The sequence below is a fragment of the Lepidothrix coronata genome, unplaced genomic scaffold, assembly GCF_001604755.1.
Source record: "Lepidothrix coronata isolate B3197 unplaced genomic scaffold, Lepidothrix_coronata-1.0 Scaffold281, whole genome shotgun sequence".
NCBI lineage: Eukaryota > Metazoa > Chordata > Aves > Passeriformes > Pipridae > Lepidothrix > Lepidothrix coronata.
In genome coordinates, this window is record NW_016690461.1 from 676,994 (window position 1) to 695,174 (window position 18,181).

An 18,181-nucleotide genomic window follows, 5' to 3' on the forward strand; every position below is an offset into this window, starting at 1 on the left:
ATCATCATCATCATTATTGTTATTATTATTATTATTATTATTATAATACATCCCACCCTTGGAGCAACGGGGGCAAGGCAGGACAGGCGAGGTCCCTGCTGTGGGGCAGAGCTGCTCCCGTGCCCGTGGCCGCCCTGGTGGCACAGATGGCTGCTGGATGGCTTCCTGCTTGGGTTTGGTTTATTTTAAGTGGTTCCTGTCGTTTTTCTGGGTTATGGGATTCTGCAAACTGAGATTCACCCTCCGGGCGAGTTCTGGCGTCTTGGGTTTCTCCCTCTCCCTCCCCTGCTCTGGGTACCCTTGGTTTGGTTGGGGCCAAACGTCCCCTCCCTTCGCTCCCCCTTCCCTGCACCCACCCGAGCCCCCCCTGGCCCTGAAGAGACCCCCCCCAACCCGAGCGGGGCTGGCCTGAGAACTGGCTGAGTCGTGAGGACGCCCCAAAAACGGAGCTGGGGATGAGGAAACAGAAAAGCTTTCGGAGGTGGCTCGTGAGGTCCTTCCCTGCCGCAGCGAGACCAGGCAAGAGGTAGCTCCGGTTCCCCCCCTCCTCTGCGGGGCCGTGATGGAGGTGTGGGAGATGGGAAGGGAGGTGAAGGCACCCGACAGCTCCTCCTGTGCCCCTGCTGGGCTGTGCCCCCCCAAAACCCTCCTGGCTACACCCCACGGCACGGGGAAGGGCCGCGCTCCCAACACCGGGAGGATCCCGGGGTTCGGCTCCACGTCCCCCCCTGATGGCCACGGGACAGCCAAGGGGGAGTCCCACCCCTGTCCCCCACCTAGTGGGATCGCCCCCCCCAAAATTCCCACCAGCAGAGATAACACACTGCTTTGCTTGTTTTTTTTTTTTTTAGCTTTTATCTCTCCCAAAAGAAGTGTCTGCGCCGCAGGACGGAGGCCGGACAGTCATTAACGCTAAATATTGCAGGATACAACTGACCTTGCTGGCTGGTTGAAGCCCTAGGTTTTGGGTTTTACAGTGACATGGATAACAAGCCATTCCCAGATTTATCCTCTCCCCTTGGGTGAGGTCCAGAGCAGCATTTGGAATTTTATTCTATTTCAGTGTGCAAAAGAGATGGCTCTATGGAAAAGAAAGACAAAAGTTGTTAAACAGACACACACAATTCATTCATCTGCTTGTTGGGGTTTGGTTGGGGTTTGGTAGGTTTTGCTGGGGGCTTGTTGGTGTTTTGTTGGGTTTCTGTTGCACTGTTGTTGGGTTTTGTTGGGGTCTGATAGGTTTTGTTGGCTTTCGTTGGGGTTTTGTTGGGGTCTGATAGATTTTGTTGGGTTTCACTGGGGTTTTGTTGGGGTCTGGCAGGTTTCTGTTGTTTTTTTTTTCTCCTACTGGCAGGTCTGTGGAAGATTCACCACGAACTGGGACGTACTGGTGCCGGGCAGGAGCATCACTAAAGGTTTCTCTCCAAATACAGTGTGCGGTAGATACTCAGTGGAGTGCCTCGAATTTATGGCTTAAACACACCCCTGTGGACAGGTGACTGCGTGTCTCGTGGTTCCTCATGCATGGTCCCTGGTCATGCCGTCATGCAAATTCGCTTCTACGCGTTAACGAGCACTTTTGTGGTTTTTTGGGGGAGGATCAGCCCGAGCTGGCTCCAGGCCGAAGGTACCCGATTACCCCATCTCCCAAACCAAGTAAAGCCCATGTAGAAAGTAGAATGCAGATAATAAATCTCAAATAAACTTATGACAACTCGATGGGCTCAATGGGTGCTTTGTTTCGGTTTTTCTTTTTTTTTTTTTTTTTTTGAAAGTTTTGATTTTTTTTTTTTTTTTTTTTTTTTTTTTTTCCTTTTTTTTTTTTTTTTTGCTGCTTAACTAAATGCAAATCCAGTTTTGCATGAACAAACCCGTTAACATCGTGACTTCTGGGTTTTCTTTCAAGAATAATCAACAAAATGGGAAAATAAAATCCATTTTGGGCTGCTTTGGAAAATACATGAATCCCAGCAGCGGGTTTTGTTTCTCTGTGTGTGTGTGTGTGTGTGGTTTATTTTGCTTGTTTGTCCTAAGTTGCATTGACTGATGTGGAACATGCAGTATCCACCTGCCCAAACAATAGAAAATCCTTTTTTTTTCCTTTTTTTTTTGTGTGTTTAAATGTTTGTTTACAGGGTCCTTTAAACAGGTGGTAGGTCACTGCTTTAGATGCAACGCTGTCACACAGTAAGCAGACTATGTTTGGTATAAGATCTTCAGGTAAGTGTCTCCACAGCTGTTCTGTATTGAGATTATTTCAGGAAGTTTGTAAACAATCTTTTTTTTTTTTTTTCCTCCCGCTTGCAAATATTTTTTTTTTAATTTGTACAATTCTACTATTTTTTTTTTAATTATTATTATTTTTTGTGTCTGTGTGTGTGTGTGTGTGTGTGTCTCAACACTTGGATTCCCTGGTGTCTTTTTGTCTCTTTGCCTTTTCTCGCCTCCCCTCCTCCGCCCGCTGCTGCTTCTCCTTCTCGGGTTTGGTGACGCTGTCGTAGGACGGCAGGGACGCCGTGGACGGGGTTCCTTCCTTTTTCTCCCTGTTGGCTCCCCCGTTTTCCAGTTTGGTGGAGGCAGGCCTTCGGCTGATGAAGCCCCGTCGTGCCAAACGAGCCCTGTAAGCCCTCTGGATCACCACGGCCGACACCTCCTCCTGCTTGCGCCGCAGCGTCGTGGTGATGGGCTCGTAAGACACTTTGGAAGGGTTGGACGCCACGAACCTCTCCTCCATCTGCTGCCTCAGGATATCCAGCTCCCCGCTGTCCCCCAGGACACGTTTGGTGAAGGCAAACAGGATGTCCAAACAGTGGATCCTGTCCCCACTTACCATAGGCAGGTCCATGGCGATGAGTTCGATGGTGTTGGGTTTGGGGACGCGCAGCGGGTGCTCCAGGGCGTCGGCGAAGTCCGCCAGCTTGCTGTACTCGATGAACTGCGTGGCGTCGGGGTCGAACTTCTCCCAGATCTCGTAGAAGGTCTCGAAGTCGTCCTCGCTGAGCGGGTCCGCGCTCTCCTCCGTCGCCACGCTGAAGTTCTCCAGGATGATGGCGATGTACATGTTGACCACGATCAGGAAGGAGATGATGATGTAGCTCACGAAGAAAAATATTCCCACCGAAGGGTTCCCGCAGTCCCCCTTGAAGCCGCTCCCCGGGTGCTCCTTGTCCAGGTCGCAGTCCGGGGGCCGGTTCAGGATGGGCAGCAGGAGCCCGTCCCAGCCGGCGGACGTGGTGATCTGGAACAAGCAGATCATGCTGTTGCCAAAGGTCTCAAAGTTGAACATGTCGTCGATGCCGGCCTCGTGCTTGACGTAGGCGAAGTTCGACATGCCAAAGATGGAGAAGATGAACATGACCAGGAAGAGCAAGAGGCCGATGTTGAACAAGGCAGGCAGGGACATCATTAAGGCAAAGAGCAGCGTGCGGATTCCTTTGGCTCCTTTGATCAAGCGCAGGATGCGGCCGATACGGGCCAGGCGGATGACTCGGAACAGGGTGGGGGACACGAAGTACTTCTCGATGATTTCAGCCAGGAACATTCCTAGGGAAGAGGAGGGACAAGTGTGACGGTGGGGACGCACAGGCTGCAGCTTCCTCTGGGCCCGGTGGAGGACGGGGCACAGGGAGGGGGGCTGTGAGCAGGAGGCCTCACCTTCAGGCAGGTGAGTCCTCACGAGGGGACATGGAAGGGCAAACACAGATCTCTGCTCTGGTGACCAGTGACAGGACCCGAGGGAACGGCTGGAGTTATGCCAGGGGAGGTTTGGGTTGGATATTGGGAAAAGGTTCTTCCCCCAGAGGGTGGTTGGGCACTGACCAGGCTCCCCAGGGCAGTGGGCACGGCCCCAAGGCTGCCAGAGCTCCAGGAGGGTTTGGACAATGCTCTCAGTGACAGGGGGGGATTGTTGGGGGGTCCTTTGCAGGGCCAGGATTGGACTGGATGATGCCTTCCAACTCAGGAGATTCCATGATTCGAAGTCTTAGCTGGGTGCTCTGGCTCCCTGAACAGCTCTCCTACACAGAGAGGGAGAGGGGTCCAGCTGCAGGGGGATTCATCCCACCCGGAGCAGGATGGGTGAGTTCCCTCCTGGGAATGTTTGCTCTCGGTGCCCAACCCTGCCCCAGGAGCCAGGCTATGGACTCTGCTTTGAAGGTGCTAAAAATGTGTAAGATAAACTTGATTTCAAGCAGCAGAAAACCTGGAGCTGGGTTTCAGGCTGCGGGACAGTCTGAAGGCTGTGGTTTGTCAGGGGGCCTGTGTGCTTGCCAAGCTTTACCCTGATTTATTTGTGAGGCTGTGCATATTTTGCAGATTAGGTGCTAAAAAACCCCAAAACCTGTTGGAGGAAACATTGATTCAACATTCAACCAAAGTCCAAACATCACATGCTGTGGCAGGAAGCCCCTGCAGGGATATTTTCAGTGGTTACTGAGCACTAAAACGTTCCAGTGGGGTGAGTGAAACTCCTGTTTATAAAAACAAGGAGAGCAATTGTCAAGTGGTTTACTCCACACAACTGCAAAGGAATTCCAGAGCAGGGGGAGGAGGCATCAGCCAGGACTTCGGGCTGCCAAAACCCGCCGCGGTCCCTTCGCGAGGCTTAAAAAGAGAACCTCGAAAACCCTGAAAGCCACACACCCCCTCCAGGGACCAGAACGTGCTCTGCCCTGCACACACCGAGACAGCCTGGCCCCCCCCAGAGCCCTGAGGGGTGTCACACCTACCCACGATGGACAGAATCACAACCACGAAGTCAAAGATGTTCCAGCCGATGGTGAAGTAGTAGTGGCGCAGGGCGAACATCTTCAGCACGCACTCACACGTGAAGAAGATGACGAACACGAAGTTGATCCAGTACAGGATGTCCTCCATCTGCTTGCTCTGCGTGTCCGTCTCCACCATCATGGTCACCATGTTGAGGCAAATGAGCATCATGATGACGATGTCAAAGGCTTGCTGGGTGACGAAGTCGAACACGGCCCCCTGGACGCGGTTCTGCGCCACGGGAGAGATGAGGGACAGGCTTGGGACACGGGTCGTGGCATCGTGGGGGGGAAACTCACCCCATTCCACCCCCTGGCCACGGGAAGGGACACCTCCCACTAGCCCAGGATGCTCCAACCTGGCCTGGAACACTCCCAGGGATGGGGCAGCCACAGCTCCTCTGGGCAACCCGTGCCAGGGGCTCCTCACAGGGAGGAATTTCTTCCTGATCTATCATTAGGCAACAAATGATTCCACTGTTGGTGGGAAGAGGGATGAGGGCATTGTTTTGTCAGTACCTGAGGAAGCTTTCAAGGCAAACCCTGCCCACAGTCCAGTCTGTTTAGGGGAAAAGGCAGGAAAATGCTCCTGTTTATACCCCAACATGCTACTACAGCCCTACTAACAGCAGATCTTCCTCTTTGCTGAGCCCAAGGGGAGGGTGAAGCACTTCCAGTCATGACCAGGGAAAGCAGCCAGGTCCACCTTGCCCTGGTGACTGACTGCTGGGTACCTGGAGGAGAATCCAACCCCTTTTGTGTCCTGGCATCAGTGTAGTCCCAGCAGCAGGTGCCTTAAACATGCAGGATGTGAGGGACTCACCCCAAAAGCCTTTTTGGCTCTCTGAGGGGTGCAAAGCCTTTCAGAAAGCAGGGAAAGGTGCATCAGTGCAGCCCCCAGGGCTGGATAATTGCCCAAGGCTCTACTCCCCATCTCTGGCCTCTCACCAGACAGGGTTTGGGGATTATTTCTTTGATCCAAGTGATGAGAACTGATTAACACCAACCCCAGCACGGGCTGTTTAACCTTTCCCAGCTGATACCTGAGTTACAACGACAAGAACTGGGTGAGGTGGAGCCCAGCACGAGTCAGAACAAAGGATGCCTTTGGAGCCAAAGCCCCTTTGAAATCTGCTCTGCAGGTTCCCCCCCTCAGTTCCCTCCAACCTACTCACCAGAGGTCGGGGAATGGGTTTTTGAGGCTTCTTTGAGCCCAGTTTTTTCATGGCATTGTAGTACTTCTTTTGTTCTTCTGTCATGAAAATGTCTTGACCTCCAAAGTAAAGGGGCAAAAGGAAAACTGGTTACAATCAGCTCGTGCAGCAGAAGGGGTAAAGCCCAGCTCAGGCAGGAGGAGACCTGCCAGCTGGGAGGTTGGTGGGCAGCTCTTTCAGACAGAAATAACTCACACTCATGCCCCAGGTGGACTGATCTTCCCTTAAAAAGGAGTATTTTTCCTGGGAATGACCTGTTTTATTGCACTGTTTTATCCCATCCCTCTCTCCCCTCTCTGCTAAACAGGTCTGGGGGCATTTACAGGATGCAAATCCTCAGCTTGACTTGGAAGAAAAGCAGCAGATGAGAGACAGGCAGGAAGGCATCTTGCTCCCAAGCCTGTATTTTAGTCAAGGCACAAAAACACCCCAAAATGCATGAAAATGTAGTCTAGGGAAAATGTCTAATGTGGTTGGAGCTTAAATCAAGCCTTGGGCTGCCTCTTGCACCCCTGATCCTGCTCAGCCAGTCCCACAGGGCTGGGCAGGGACTGAGGCACAGAGAGCTCTAAGGAAGGAGGTTTGTGCCCCAAACTGACTTTATTTTGGAGAAAAACCCCACCAGCCTGAAGGCCCAGCACCCCTCCAACAAGCACAGGTCACAAGAGATCACAGCAGCAAACACAGATCACTTATCTTTTTCTTCTGCTGGTTGAAGTTGTCGATGATGACACCAATGAACAAGTTCAGGGTGAAAAAGGAGCCGAAGATGATGAAGATCACAAAATAGATGTACATGTAAATGTTGTCCTCGTACTTGGGCTGCTCTTCTTGCTGAAGGGGAGGTGAGAAGAGGAACAAATGACATTTCAAAGACATCATACAAACACAGGCAAAATGAGACTGGTTGTATTTTCCAAGCTCTTTTGAAGATGTGACACCGAAAAGATCAGAGAAGAGAAGAACATTTCTACACTGCCCTGACACAGCCATGCTTGTTCCCAACCTGCATTTAGTGCAGGACAAGAAAACCCATTTGAAAATATTTTCATACAAAATCAAGAGAAGGGGAGGGGAGGGGAAAAAAAGAAAACAAAAAGGAAGTCATGGTATTTGCATGATTCCAGCAGGCAAGAACCAGAAAAGTGCCTGAGGAACGACTCCAGCCCAGCCACAATTCCAAACCTGGATTCACAGCAATGCTCCCATGCAGACACAGGTTCGTGGGGGATCTTCTGGCTAATTCCTCCCCACAATTTGCTCTGATGATTAAATCTATAATTGTATTATTTCCTTCACTGCACTTCTACTCCAGGAGGAGTAGAACAAAAAAAAAAGCAACTGGCAGAACCTGCCCTTTTTTGGGATTTCCTCGAGCATCTTTTAACTCATCAGAGCAACAGAGCAAACGAGACAATCCCAGCATTAAAAACATGCTACAAGCACAGCTCTGCAATTCTCACTCCTGATTTTTACCACAGCAGAAGAGGCAGAGTGAAATGTGGGGAGGGGAGATTGGGGTCTTACCTTTCTGGAATCTACTGCTGCATACATGATGTCCATCCAGCCCTTGAACGTAGCCTGGCAAAGAAAACACACGTTCTCTGAGACAGAATTCACCCAAAATACAAGAACAGGCCTGACCTGAGCCAGCTCAAGGACTCCCTGGCCCTCTTGATGGCCCTGTATAGTGAAGTTTAACATTCCTTCTCTTTTGGTTTAAGTGAAATCAGTCAAGTTTGAGAAGTTGGCCCACGGGAACCTCGTGAGGTCCAACAAGGCCAAGTGCAAGTGGGCAGACCTGGGGCCCCTTTTGCTGTGAGGGGAGACCCACACACTGGGAAAGGGAGGAAAGACAAAATGGCCATTTCATTGCAGCCCCAAACCCAGGGGAGGCCGAGGGGACTCTGTATTTCACAGAGAGAGGGAAGCATTCAGAAACCCATCAGGAGCAGTTTGTAGCCCCCAGTAAAAGAACAGTGAAAGGCCGAACTCACAACTTGCAGGAGAGCCAGATATCCTGCCCCAACGTTGTCAAAGTTAATTTTCACATTCTTCCACCGGATCTCCGTGGAGTTGGGTGGCATCAGAGCCTCGCAGTCTGTCTTGTTGTTAACAACATCTATCTCAAAGCGGCGCTCAGCTGTTTCATTAAAGCAGTAATGATATTTCCCGGCAAACAGGTTAACCCCCATAATGCTGAAAATCAGCCAGAAGATAAGGCAGACCAACAAGACATTCATAATGGAAGGGATAGCGCCAACCAAGGCGTTGACAACCACCTGTGTTGGAAGGGGTGGGAAAAAGTTTCAGTATAAAACACGAGGCAGGAGACAGCGAGCATCAGTACAGCTGTTTTTGGGGGGGGAACAGGGCTCGGGCCACTGACACACCGGCACAGGAGCCGGCAGTGAACTTATTCCAAGCCGTGACAAATCCCGCTCCAAAGCCACCCGGGGAAGCTCTGTTTTCAGAATAAAACAGGCCAGGTTGTTGGATGGGCAGAGTTCAACTTTGGATCGGTTGTTCTTCGGTTAAACAACGATTATTTAATGTTATTTTAAGGAGGAAGGGGGGGGTGTGCTCAGACTCTCTTTGTCGGAACAAACAGGCTCCTAGCTGGAATTTTCTCAGAGCCAAGTGTGAGGAGGACACTTTTGCTCGTGGATTCCACGGGTTTTTTATCAGCCAGTGGCCCCTCCGGCCATTCCCCACGTTCAAACAAGGCTGTTTTCACTCCGGAGCCTGATCCTGCTCCCACCCAGGGCCAGGGGGGACAGGACCAAGCCCGGCATCGCTCTGGTCACACTGAGTAACACCAAGATCATATTGTGACTAAAAGCAAGGCCAGTCATGTTGCCCCAGGCAGACAGCTGAGCATGCAGCTGGGCAGGCTCGAGGAGACAGAAAAGCCATGTTCCTTCCTCCAAACAGCAGCAAAAGCGTGGTGGGAACGAGGATGGGTTTTGTCAGAGCTTGGCTCTCCCACCATCACCTAATTTTAGCCTCTCCCAGTTTGGGAGCACCGTGTCCCTGAGCATCCCTGGCCACCACATGACCAAATGTAAGCTCTGAGGCTTTTAATAGAGGTAGGTCAGCAGGATATTAAATCTTTTATTATGATCTCCTAATTTAGACTCCTTTAATAGAGGAAGAGAATCTAAACTGTTGTTACCCCTTCGCCTGAGTTTCGAAAGACAGCTCAGCTGCACGGGGGGTTTGGGACTTCTCAGGTGGCAGCACCTGAGCCACAGCTGGTCCTGGTGCCCTCTCTGTTCCTACAACATCCCTTTGCTGGATGCCACCACCCCACACAGTAAGTGCTGCAGGAAACCCCTGTCCCCCTCACAGCAGTTCATGGAGAGGCTTGGACAGGGCTTGGAGCAACCTGGACTAGTGGAAGGTGTCCCTGCCCGTGGCAGGGGGTTGGGAGTGGATGATCTTTAAGGTCCTTTCCAACCCAGGCCATTCTGGAGGAAAATTTAAGCCCATGGTGATCTAGAGAGTCTCCCACTCCAACTGTTAAATCATGTCACGGATTCATCACTGCACCCAGGGAGGGTTGAAGGCACAGGGGAGGGTCCAGCCTTTGCTCTCATCCTCCCTTCATCCCAACAGGATGTTCAGCTGCTGGACACCAACACCAGGGGGGGCTTTTTGGGTCAGATCCTCCCATCTGTACATTGGTTTATTCCAGTTCTCACCGGAAGCGAGAAAAGGGTGAAACCCCCCTGAAATACGGTCACTGAGAGTTGTTTAAATTGACAGAGCTTTCCAAGAGATGGGAGAGGAGGAACATGGCTTTTGTGTGCAGACTGACAAGAACACATGCACATCCCACAGCACCACTGTCAAACTCCCTGACTGAGCCCAGAGCAGAGCAAGCCCCTGGAAAAGCAGATTGTCATGGAGGAGAGAAAAGCAAAGAACTCCAGTTTGGGTCTCCTTTACAAAGGCATTTCAGACCTGTGTTCCCTGGCTCAGAGGAACTGGTCTGGTTGGGTGGGGCAGGGACACTTGTCTTCAGGTCGAAACCAAGGAGAAATGATTGGGTTTGGGTACCTAACAGGGCTAAGCTGTAACTACCAATTCTGCCGCGGTGAAACCCCCCCACTTTCAGGACGAGCATTTCCTGACTGTGCAGCAGAAATCTTCTCTCCAGCACGGCTTAAAAATGGCTTTAATGCCCCCAGGTCTAGTGCTGGGCCTGTTCTTTGTGATCAAACTCTTGGGTGGGACCTGAACCCAGCCCAGCAAAAGCTCTGCCTTTGTGTCCAGGGGAAGTTTTCACCCTTCGTGCCGTTATCATACAATCAGATTTAGGATTAAGCCAATGACACAAAGAAATAACAGCAGGGTAAGGCCTTAGGGAAGAAACCCTCCTCTTGGGGTTTGGATCTCGTGTATTTCTATCACTTCCTAGGGAATTTGAGGATCCCTGCTCAGCTCAGTGCCCCTCTCACACTGGATTTTGGGCTCAGTTACACTACAGCAAGTCCAAAGAGCAGAAGGGATCCAGGTGGGATTGCTCCAGAAGGATCCCGGTGGAATTGCTCCAATCAGACCCTGAAGTAAAACAGCGACTGCTCTTCCCTTCCCTTTTCACTTAAAATGCATAATTTTATCTCCTGTGATATCTCTGATTATGAGCTAACTGGGATTTAGCACAAAACCCACATTGCTGTTCTAAGATCACCTGGGAAACCCATTAATACAAAACACCCTTTACTTCATTTTTCTACTATGCAATATTTTTTTTTTTTTTGCATGTTCATAGGAGACTATTTCAATCCCAATTGGGGAAGAAAAAAAAAAAAGGCACCAAAATACAGAATATTAGTGGCAAAGCAGCGAGACACTGCAATAATTGACATCCCCCCAGGGAGTGGTGCCGGTTCCAATTTGAGGAAAGCTTGATAAGTTCAATGCTTTGCTTGTGCTTCATTCTGGTTCCACAGCGACAGGACAGGGACCAAAAAGCATGGAAAAAGGGAGGGGGTGGAAAGGAAAAGCTTCACTACCAGACAAGGCTGCCAGTCGCCACCAGACTGGACCGAGAACAACAAGGTGCAACAAGAGGAATGAAACCAAAGTTTTCAACCAGCTGAGCTCCCCCCCAGTCCCTTCCTGCAGTGACCCCCGAGAGGCAGCAGCCTTTTCCCCCTGGCAGCCAAATTGCTTTTTTGTCAAACCCCCTCAAGCCCAGAGTCTTTCAATCCAATTCCACCAACAGCCAACGCTCGGAGGGGGCTGGAGACCCCGAGGTGGTTCCAGTTCTGCTTCTTTGCACCTGGTGATTCTCCCTAGACCGGAAAAGTTCCAGCTGAGAAGCCCCTCGGATGCTCGAGGTCAAAGCCAGGCCAAATGAGAACAGCCAAGTGTCGACATCGGCTACGAATGGCAGGTGGGTTGGGCCAGTAATTAATGTAATGAGGCAGCTTTTATGCATCTCCCTTGGTTAGAGGGGAGGGTGCAGCGGGGGGCGGGGTGAGGGGACATCCACGTAGAGGTGATCAGAGTCAGCAGCTGCATCATGATTCTGTTTGGAATTTTTTACCCCACCGGTTTTGATCGGTTCTAGCATGCTTTTTAAAAAGAAACCGCTCCACGGGCATGCAGAAGGATCAGCTGCTAATGGAATCTTACCCTCATCCCCTCAAATCGGGACAACGCTCTTAAAGGCCTCAAGGCTCTTAGTGTCCTAAGGGACTTTATGGCACCTAGTTCCGAGTAGCCCAGGGCATTAGCTATAAGGCTGACTAAAGAGACCTACACAGAAAATAGAAACAAAACAGAGAAAAAAAAAAACAGAAAAAAAAAAAAAAACAAAAAGAAGGAGAAAAAAAAAAGAGAGAAAGAAAAAAGAAAGAGGAAAAAAAAAAAGGAAAAAAAAATAAAAAAGAAAGGAAAAAAAAAAGGTTCCAGACTGTTAGATTGGATCCCCTAACCCTGATTGCCCAGCCCAGGAGCCACCTGGGCCGCCCCAAATACCGAAGCCATGACACCAGCTGCCTACTTCACTTGACTGAACCGACCTGGAAGGAAATAATGAGGCTGAGAAAAGAACAGAGGGGAGAGATCAGTGAGAGAGAGGCAGAGACACACACGGAGAGGGGGCTGTTTGGAAGGAAGAGCCCAAACGAGGACAAAAGCCTTACCCTCGCCCTGCACCGGCGGCGGGATCCCGGCGGCGCCCATGAAATTTAAGCCAGACAAATGTTAAAGGTACCTATGGGAAAGAATACAGATAAATACACTCACTGCACACCCGGGCCCAGCTCTCACAGGTGAGGCCTCTCCCACCTCAGCCAGGATGAACAAACAACTCCGGGGAACCCGAGCACTGACCCCGCCGGGGCCGCTCCGGCTCCCGCTCCGGCTCCCGCTCCGGCTCCTCCTGCCTGAAATCCCAGGGATGGGGGTGTTCTTCCTGCCTGTCCACACTCCAACTGTGCTTTCTGCCTGCCCCAAGTCCCAGGGACCCTTGGGAGCGTCCCAGTGAACCTTGGGAACGTCCCAGTGACCCTTGGGACTGTCCCCAAGGCAGGACGAGGGCGGACGTGCCCGTTTTCCACAGGGGCTGGGACTCACACACTGAACCACCACACAGCTTTCAGATCCACTTCCCAACGCCTTTCCAACAGCAAAGACAACCTGTTTATCAGCCTGGAGTCACATTCAGGCTCTGCAGGTGGGAATTATCAAAATATCCTTAAACCCACCAAGTCCCAGAGGTGACTTGGCCGCGTGTAAACAGCTCCAGACACCATCCACTATTCCCATTTTTGCTGCTGCCACACAGACACAGATAAGAGACAGATATTCCAACCTTTTTTAAGGAATAAAAAGACACCAATGTAGAGCAACAAATAACGGAAAAACACGAGAACTCCTCCTGGAACAAGTGGGGGTTGAGCTGCGTTTTCAGAACAGGACAATTCCCAGGTACCATTCTTTTTTTAAAAGGGATTTCAGGATAATAACGTGAAATCAAGCATAAGGATGATTCTTATTCCACACATATTCCAGGGAAATTTCAGAACCAGATTTCTAATGCATAAGCACATGGGAAAACTGAGATTTCATCTTATTTGGTGCACGTGCTTTTTCCGCCTTCACATGAAAAGTGTCCCTGCTCTGGAAAGGCCTTGGAATTAGGTGATGTTTAAGGTCCCTTCCAACCCAAACCATTGCACAATTCTGTGATATGTGCCCCAAAAAATAAGTGGCTACAATAGGTGGCCACACAGCTCTCTGGTCTTTCCATCTGACCTTAAATTCCACTGATTAAACCCAGGCCCAGGAGTGTCCCAAAGGTTCCAGCAGAGATCCCAGGGGTGTCCCAAAAATTCTAACAAAGCCTTTTGAAGGACAATCAGCCCTCTCAGAATGAGACTGAGCCCTTGGTACATTGAAATCCTGGACCCAACTATCAAAATCCAGTGGATTTGGAGGTGTGGCCTGTTTACCCTGTAAATACAACACTGGAATGCCCCACCCTGGGAGTGTTCAAGGCTGGATGGAGCTCTGAGCATCCTGGCCTAGTGGAAGGTGTCCCTGCCCGTGGCAGGGGGTGGAATGGGATGAGCTTTAAGGTCCCTTCCAAGCCAAACCATTCCATGATTCCATGAACAGAGGGCACAGACTTCACTGACTCCCCACTTTTAAAGCTTCTTCCCCTCGGGATAACACCTCAGTCCCGAGCAGGACACTAAGACCATGAGAGAAAAAGGCTGTTTGAGCTTTCAGGGGTCTCCCAGGGTCATTCCCTGGGGACATTCCGAGGGAAGACACAGCAGGCACGAGGTCGGACAAAGGGAATCCCAGAGTGACTGAAAAGCAGAATCCTTCATTATTACCCAGAAAAAGTCTTCACAAACACACCCAGGAAGCTTTGGGGCTGAGGAGGAGGGGATTGGACAATGCTACCAACCTGCAAAATAACAGCCAAGAGCTTTGTTAGGGTGCAAAGGCTCATTCCCTGCTGCCCTGACTCACTCCGACCCCATCCACGCCACATCCCAAAATTTTTGGGGGAAAACCCCGTGATTTAACAGCCACAGGACACGAGGCATCGCCAAGATTTCACCAAGGGACGTTTTGGCATCTCAAAAGTCCCACTTCAGACTCTTTGTAGAGACAAATGTGGAGATCTCCTGCCTGAGACACCACGGGGCAAAAGGAATTCCTCCTAAAGCCCTGGGAATTCCGGATCCTTCTTCCCTCCCCCTGCACGTGTTACCTGCCTGGGAAGTTCCTGATCTTTTCCCCCACCAGACACTTGGGAAGGAAATTAAACTTGGACCACATCTGCCCATTAAACTGCACTTCATTCCCAACAGCTGGAATTAGACTGGTACCTCACCTCCAGGCAGTGAGAGAGATCCAGGGTTATTGCCAGAAAATAAGACCTACAGTGTGCAGATGTGCCCAAGGAAAGGTGTTAAAGGGGATCGAGAGAGGACTTTTTAGAAAAAAAAGGCAATTTAAAATTTCAGTTTTTCCACAGGAAACGTGGAGTTTGAGTCACTTCTGCCCCTGAATTCCAAGCATAGCTCCTCCACCTACTCAGGAATATTTCCAGAGCGATAATGGTGCTGAGCAGCAACTGAATCATACGCAGAATGTTCCAAGGGAGAAGCTTGGAAAAAGTGTGAATTCTTTTTTAAATCACTGGCTCTTGGGGTTTTCACTGTGGCCACTGATTCCCAGCTGGATGTGCTGAGATGCTCTAAAAGAATCCAAGCACTTGGGATTCCAAAGTTCCTGGTTTTGCAATTCTTTGGAGCTCCAGTCCTACTGAATTTCATAATTTCCTGCCACTCTGGACAGCATAAATTCCATTTATTTTTAATTCCCTTGCTGTGCTTCAGAGCCAAACCTATTGCTAAAACTTCTCTCTGTTGTCTTTCTTCTTCTCATTCTCAAAGTTACTCTCCCTGTTTAAATTCTCCCCTTTATCCTCCCTCCCAAGGTGTCCTGCAGGGGATTCCAGGGCTGATCTATCCTGATCAAACCATGTCCCTCACTCCTGCTCTGACCTCTTCTCTGTCCTCCTGGTTTCACGTGGTCCTGCCTTCTCTTCCCTGGGCTAAATTAGATATTCTGAACCGAAGAAGGATGATGTTGAACCTCATTTTGCATGGAAAAAGCTTTCAAAGTATTGAGATCCTCCCAAAAAACACGCTCCCAGTTCGGAACAGACCTCGGGGACCGGAGAGATTTTGCCTCATCACCCCCTTGTTGTGAATAACACAAGAAAATGATTACAGGGAATGCCATTCCTTGGAACATCACATCTGGTGACACCTTCCAGCAGCTCCACACGTGGGCAGGTCTCCTAGAAATCCTGTTTCCAGCTGAGCAGAAGAGCCAAGGGCTGGAAAACCTCGGCCTCTGCAGGGCAGAAATCCCACAGTCGCACTGGAAGCCCCCAGAGGGCTCAAGGGTTTGACCCTTGGGTTTGCAAAACTCACAGACATCTGGCACCGAATCCTCATTAAATCTGGGATTCAGTTGGGATGGAAACATTCCCCACCACGTTTTTTTCCAAGCAGGAGTAAGGAGGAGAGGATACATACAGCCACAATGAGGAAATCCAGCCAGCACCAGGCGTTGGTGAAGAACTTCACAAATCCATAGGCACACCACTTGAGCAGCATCTCCAGGATGAAGATGTAGGTGAAGACCTTGTCTGCATATTCCAGGATGGTCCTGATGGTTTTCCTCTGCTCTATGTAAATGTCCTCAAAAGCCTGGGGAACAACCAGGAGCTCGTGTCATTCTATGGGATTTATTCCACAGTCCCATGTTCTTATCCAGAAGCTTATTCAAATGGTACTGAGTTAAATATATATTATATACATAAAATATATGTCATACATAGTAAAATGAATTATGTTTCTTACACGGTGAATTTTATCTGCTCGAGCAGTTGAAATGCTGCAACACTAAACCAAAAATAAAAAAAACCCCAAAACCCCCCAAAAAAGGAAATTCCTGGTCACAGGTTGCACTCAATGATCCTGGAGGGCTTTTCCCACCTCAGTGATTGCAGGATTTTGTGATTCTGTGAAATTGGACTTAGACACAGGCTGACCTCGCCCCAAATCCTCATGATGAGCAGGACCCAGATTTGCAGGCTTTAGGGCTTTGTTCTTAGTTTAAACTTAACTGAAATCTTCAATAAAGGCTTTTGTACAGCACCCTGAAGGAGCTGTGCTGTTCTCCAGGTAAGAACCCCCCCAGGTTTGCTTTTCCCCCACGTTTCCTACGCACAGCTGGACACCCCGAGCTCAACCCACCCCGAGGTCCACAGCCTGTACTCACCAGAGCTCCACTGCTCAGGAGGATCATGAAGATGATGAAAGTCTCAAACCAATTGTGCTCCACGATCAGGAAACAGGTTTTCCTCAAGGTCCACCACGACTTGCCCAGCCCTTCCTCGATGTTGACCTGGCAGCACTTGCAGCGCTGCATGCACCCTGCGAGGGGGACAGGGCACAGGGGGCTCAGGGAACGCAGCATTCCAGGCAGGAACAGGACATTCTCGCCCTCTAGGAGCAGTTTTGGATGCCACCAACACCAAACACGGCGGGTTTCAGTTCGAACTCCCGCGTTCTTGAGGATTTCGGGGACCGTTCCGCCACCCCCGTGCCCGGGCACCCGAATTAACACCAATTTGGGAACAGATCAGCTCGTTCTGCTCAGTGAGGTCCAGGCAATTGAGGGGACGAATGGAAAACTTGCTGATAAAATAACCTTGAACCATTTAAAGCATCTTTGCCATGGGAATACCTGTAATGGATCAGCTGCTGGAAGACATTGAGGCCAGAGACAGGAGGGGAAAAGTACTCTGCTTCTGAGCACTCAAGGCACCAGCTGTACAAAAACCATCTTGTTCTACTACAGGTCATGTAGGATTCTTTAGAAACTCCTCCCTGGGAGGGTGGGGAGGCCCTGGCACAGGTTGCCCAGAGAAGCTGTGGCTGCCCCACCCCTAGAAGTGTCCAAAGTCAGGTTGGACAGAGCTTGCAGCAACCTGGGCTAGTGGAAGGTGTCCCTGCCCGTGGCCGGGGGTGGAGTGGGATGATCTTTAAGGTCCCTTCCAACCCAAACCAGTGTGTGGTTCTATGATCTGCATCCTGGCAATGGCAACCACCATCTCCAAGGCCTTCACTCTGCAAATTCCTCAGAATTAGTTCACCAGCATCCAGGGAGGGTCTCAAAATAAGCTGAGAGCCAGCCCTGATCCAGGCTGGCCTAACCCTGAGGTGAGCTTACAGCAGATCAGTCCCCAGGACAGCTCAGAGACCTTTTCCTTCCCCCAGAGCTCACCTTCTGTGAAACAGGCATCCGGGTCCAGGTACTCCTCCGGTGCCTCCACGGGGACTTCTTCCACCTCAGGCTTTATGTCAATGGTGCTGCCCTCAGAGGAGCTGGTGTCGTCGAGTTTCTGAACACAAAACAAACGCCAACCCAATCAACAGTCAGTTCCCAGCAAATAATGGACCTTCACAACGGTCCAGCCACGGTTTGTTCACCACATTTACTGGAGTGAAAGTTGTTTTCTCACTTTGCTCCTCGAGGTCCTGACCCACCTTACAGGACAGACAGGATTAAGCACTGATATGATGAAAGGTGTCCCTGTCCATGGCAGGGGGGGGTTGGAACTAGATGATCTTTAAGGTCTTGCCCCCACCCAGGCCATTCTGTGATCCTATTCTAGATATTTTATGAGTATTTGTGGTTTTCCACAGAGCCACTCGCACAAGGAACTTCTGTCCTGGGCACAAAGACAGCACCACAACACAAGCAGAGATTTCGTGCTGGAACCACCCAGTTCCCCCTCCCAGTGGGTCAAAATCAACCTGAGTGAACCTCCAGCCCTTTTCCCCCCCTCGCCCCCCACCTCTTTGCTGCCGTCGGGGTCCGTGTCGCTGCTGAAATCCTCCGTGTTGAGGTTCTCGAAGTCCGACTCGCCCACGGCGATGGGGACGCGCACGGTGAGGTTGGGGTTGTTGATGAAGGACATGTGGTCCTCGTCGATGATGTACTTCTCCACGCTGCTGCCGATGCCGCTCGTGGTGCCGTTGCCATTCTTCTGGAAGTCGATGTCCCTGTTGATGTCGGCCCCGGTGTGGTTGGCGATGCAGTTCACCTTCTTGTCGTACAGCTCGTCCAGGGGCTTCACCTCGTCGG

General features: G+C 50.6%; 1 protein-coding gene across 3 annotated transcripts in view; it reads right to left on the reverse strand.

The window, feature by feature from the left end:
• Positions 1-4: 4 nt before the first annotated feature.
• SCN8A (sodium voltage-gated channel alpha subunit 8) overlaps positions 5-18,181 on the reverse strand; it is a 44,595-nt gene continuing 26,418 nt past the window's right edge. For all 3 annotated transcript variants that reach the window (XM_017836658.1, XM_017836657.1, XM_017836659.1), the window contains 11 exons: positions 17,892-18,181; positions 17,318-17,435; positions 16,310-16,464; positions 15,562-15,735; positions 11,627-11,749; positions 7,978-8,262; positions 7,508-7,561; positions 6,677-6,814; positions 5,942-6,046; positions 4,728-4,998; positions 5-3,543 (listed from right to left, as the gene is read on the reverse strand). In XM_017836658.1, coding sequence (XP_017692147.1) covers positions 2,396-3,543; positions 4,728-4,998; positions 5,942-6,046; positions 6,677-6,814; positions 7,508-7,561; positions 7,978-8,262; positions 11,627-11,749; positions 15,562-15,735; positions 16,310-16,464; positions 17,318-17,435; positions 17,892-18,181 — 2,861 coding nt within the window. In that variant the 3' untranslated portion in view covers positions 5-2,395. The remainder of the gene's footprint in view (positions 3,544-4,727; positions 4,999-5,941; positions 6,047-6,676; positions 6,815-7,507; positions 7,562-7,977; positions 8,263-11,626; positions 11,750-15,561; positions 15,736-16,309; positions 16,465-17,317; positions 17,436-17,891) is intronic.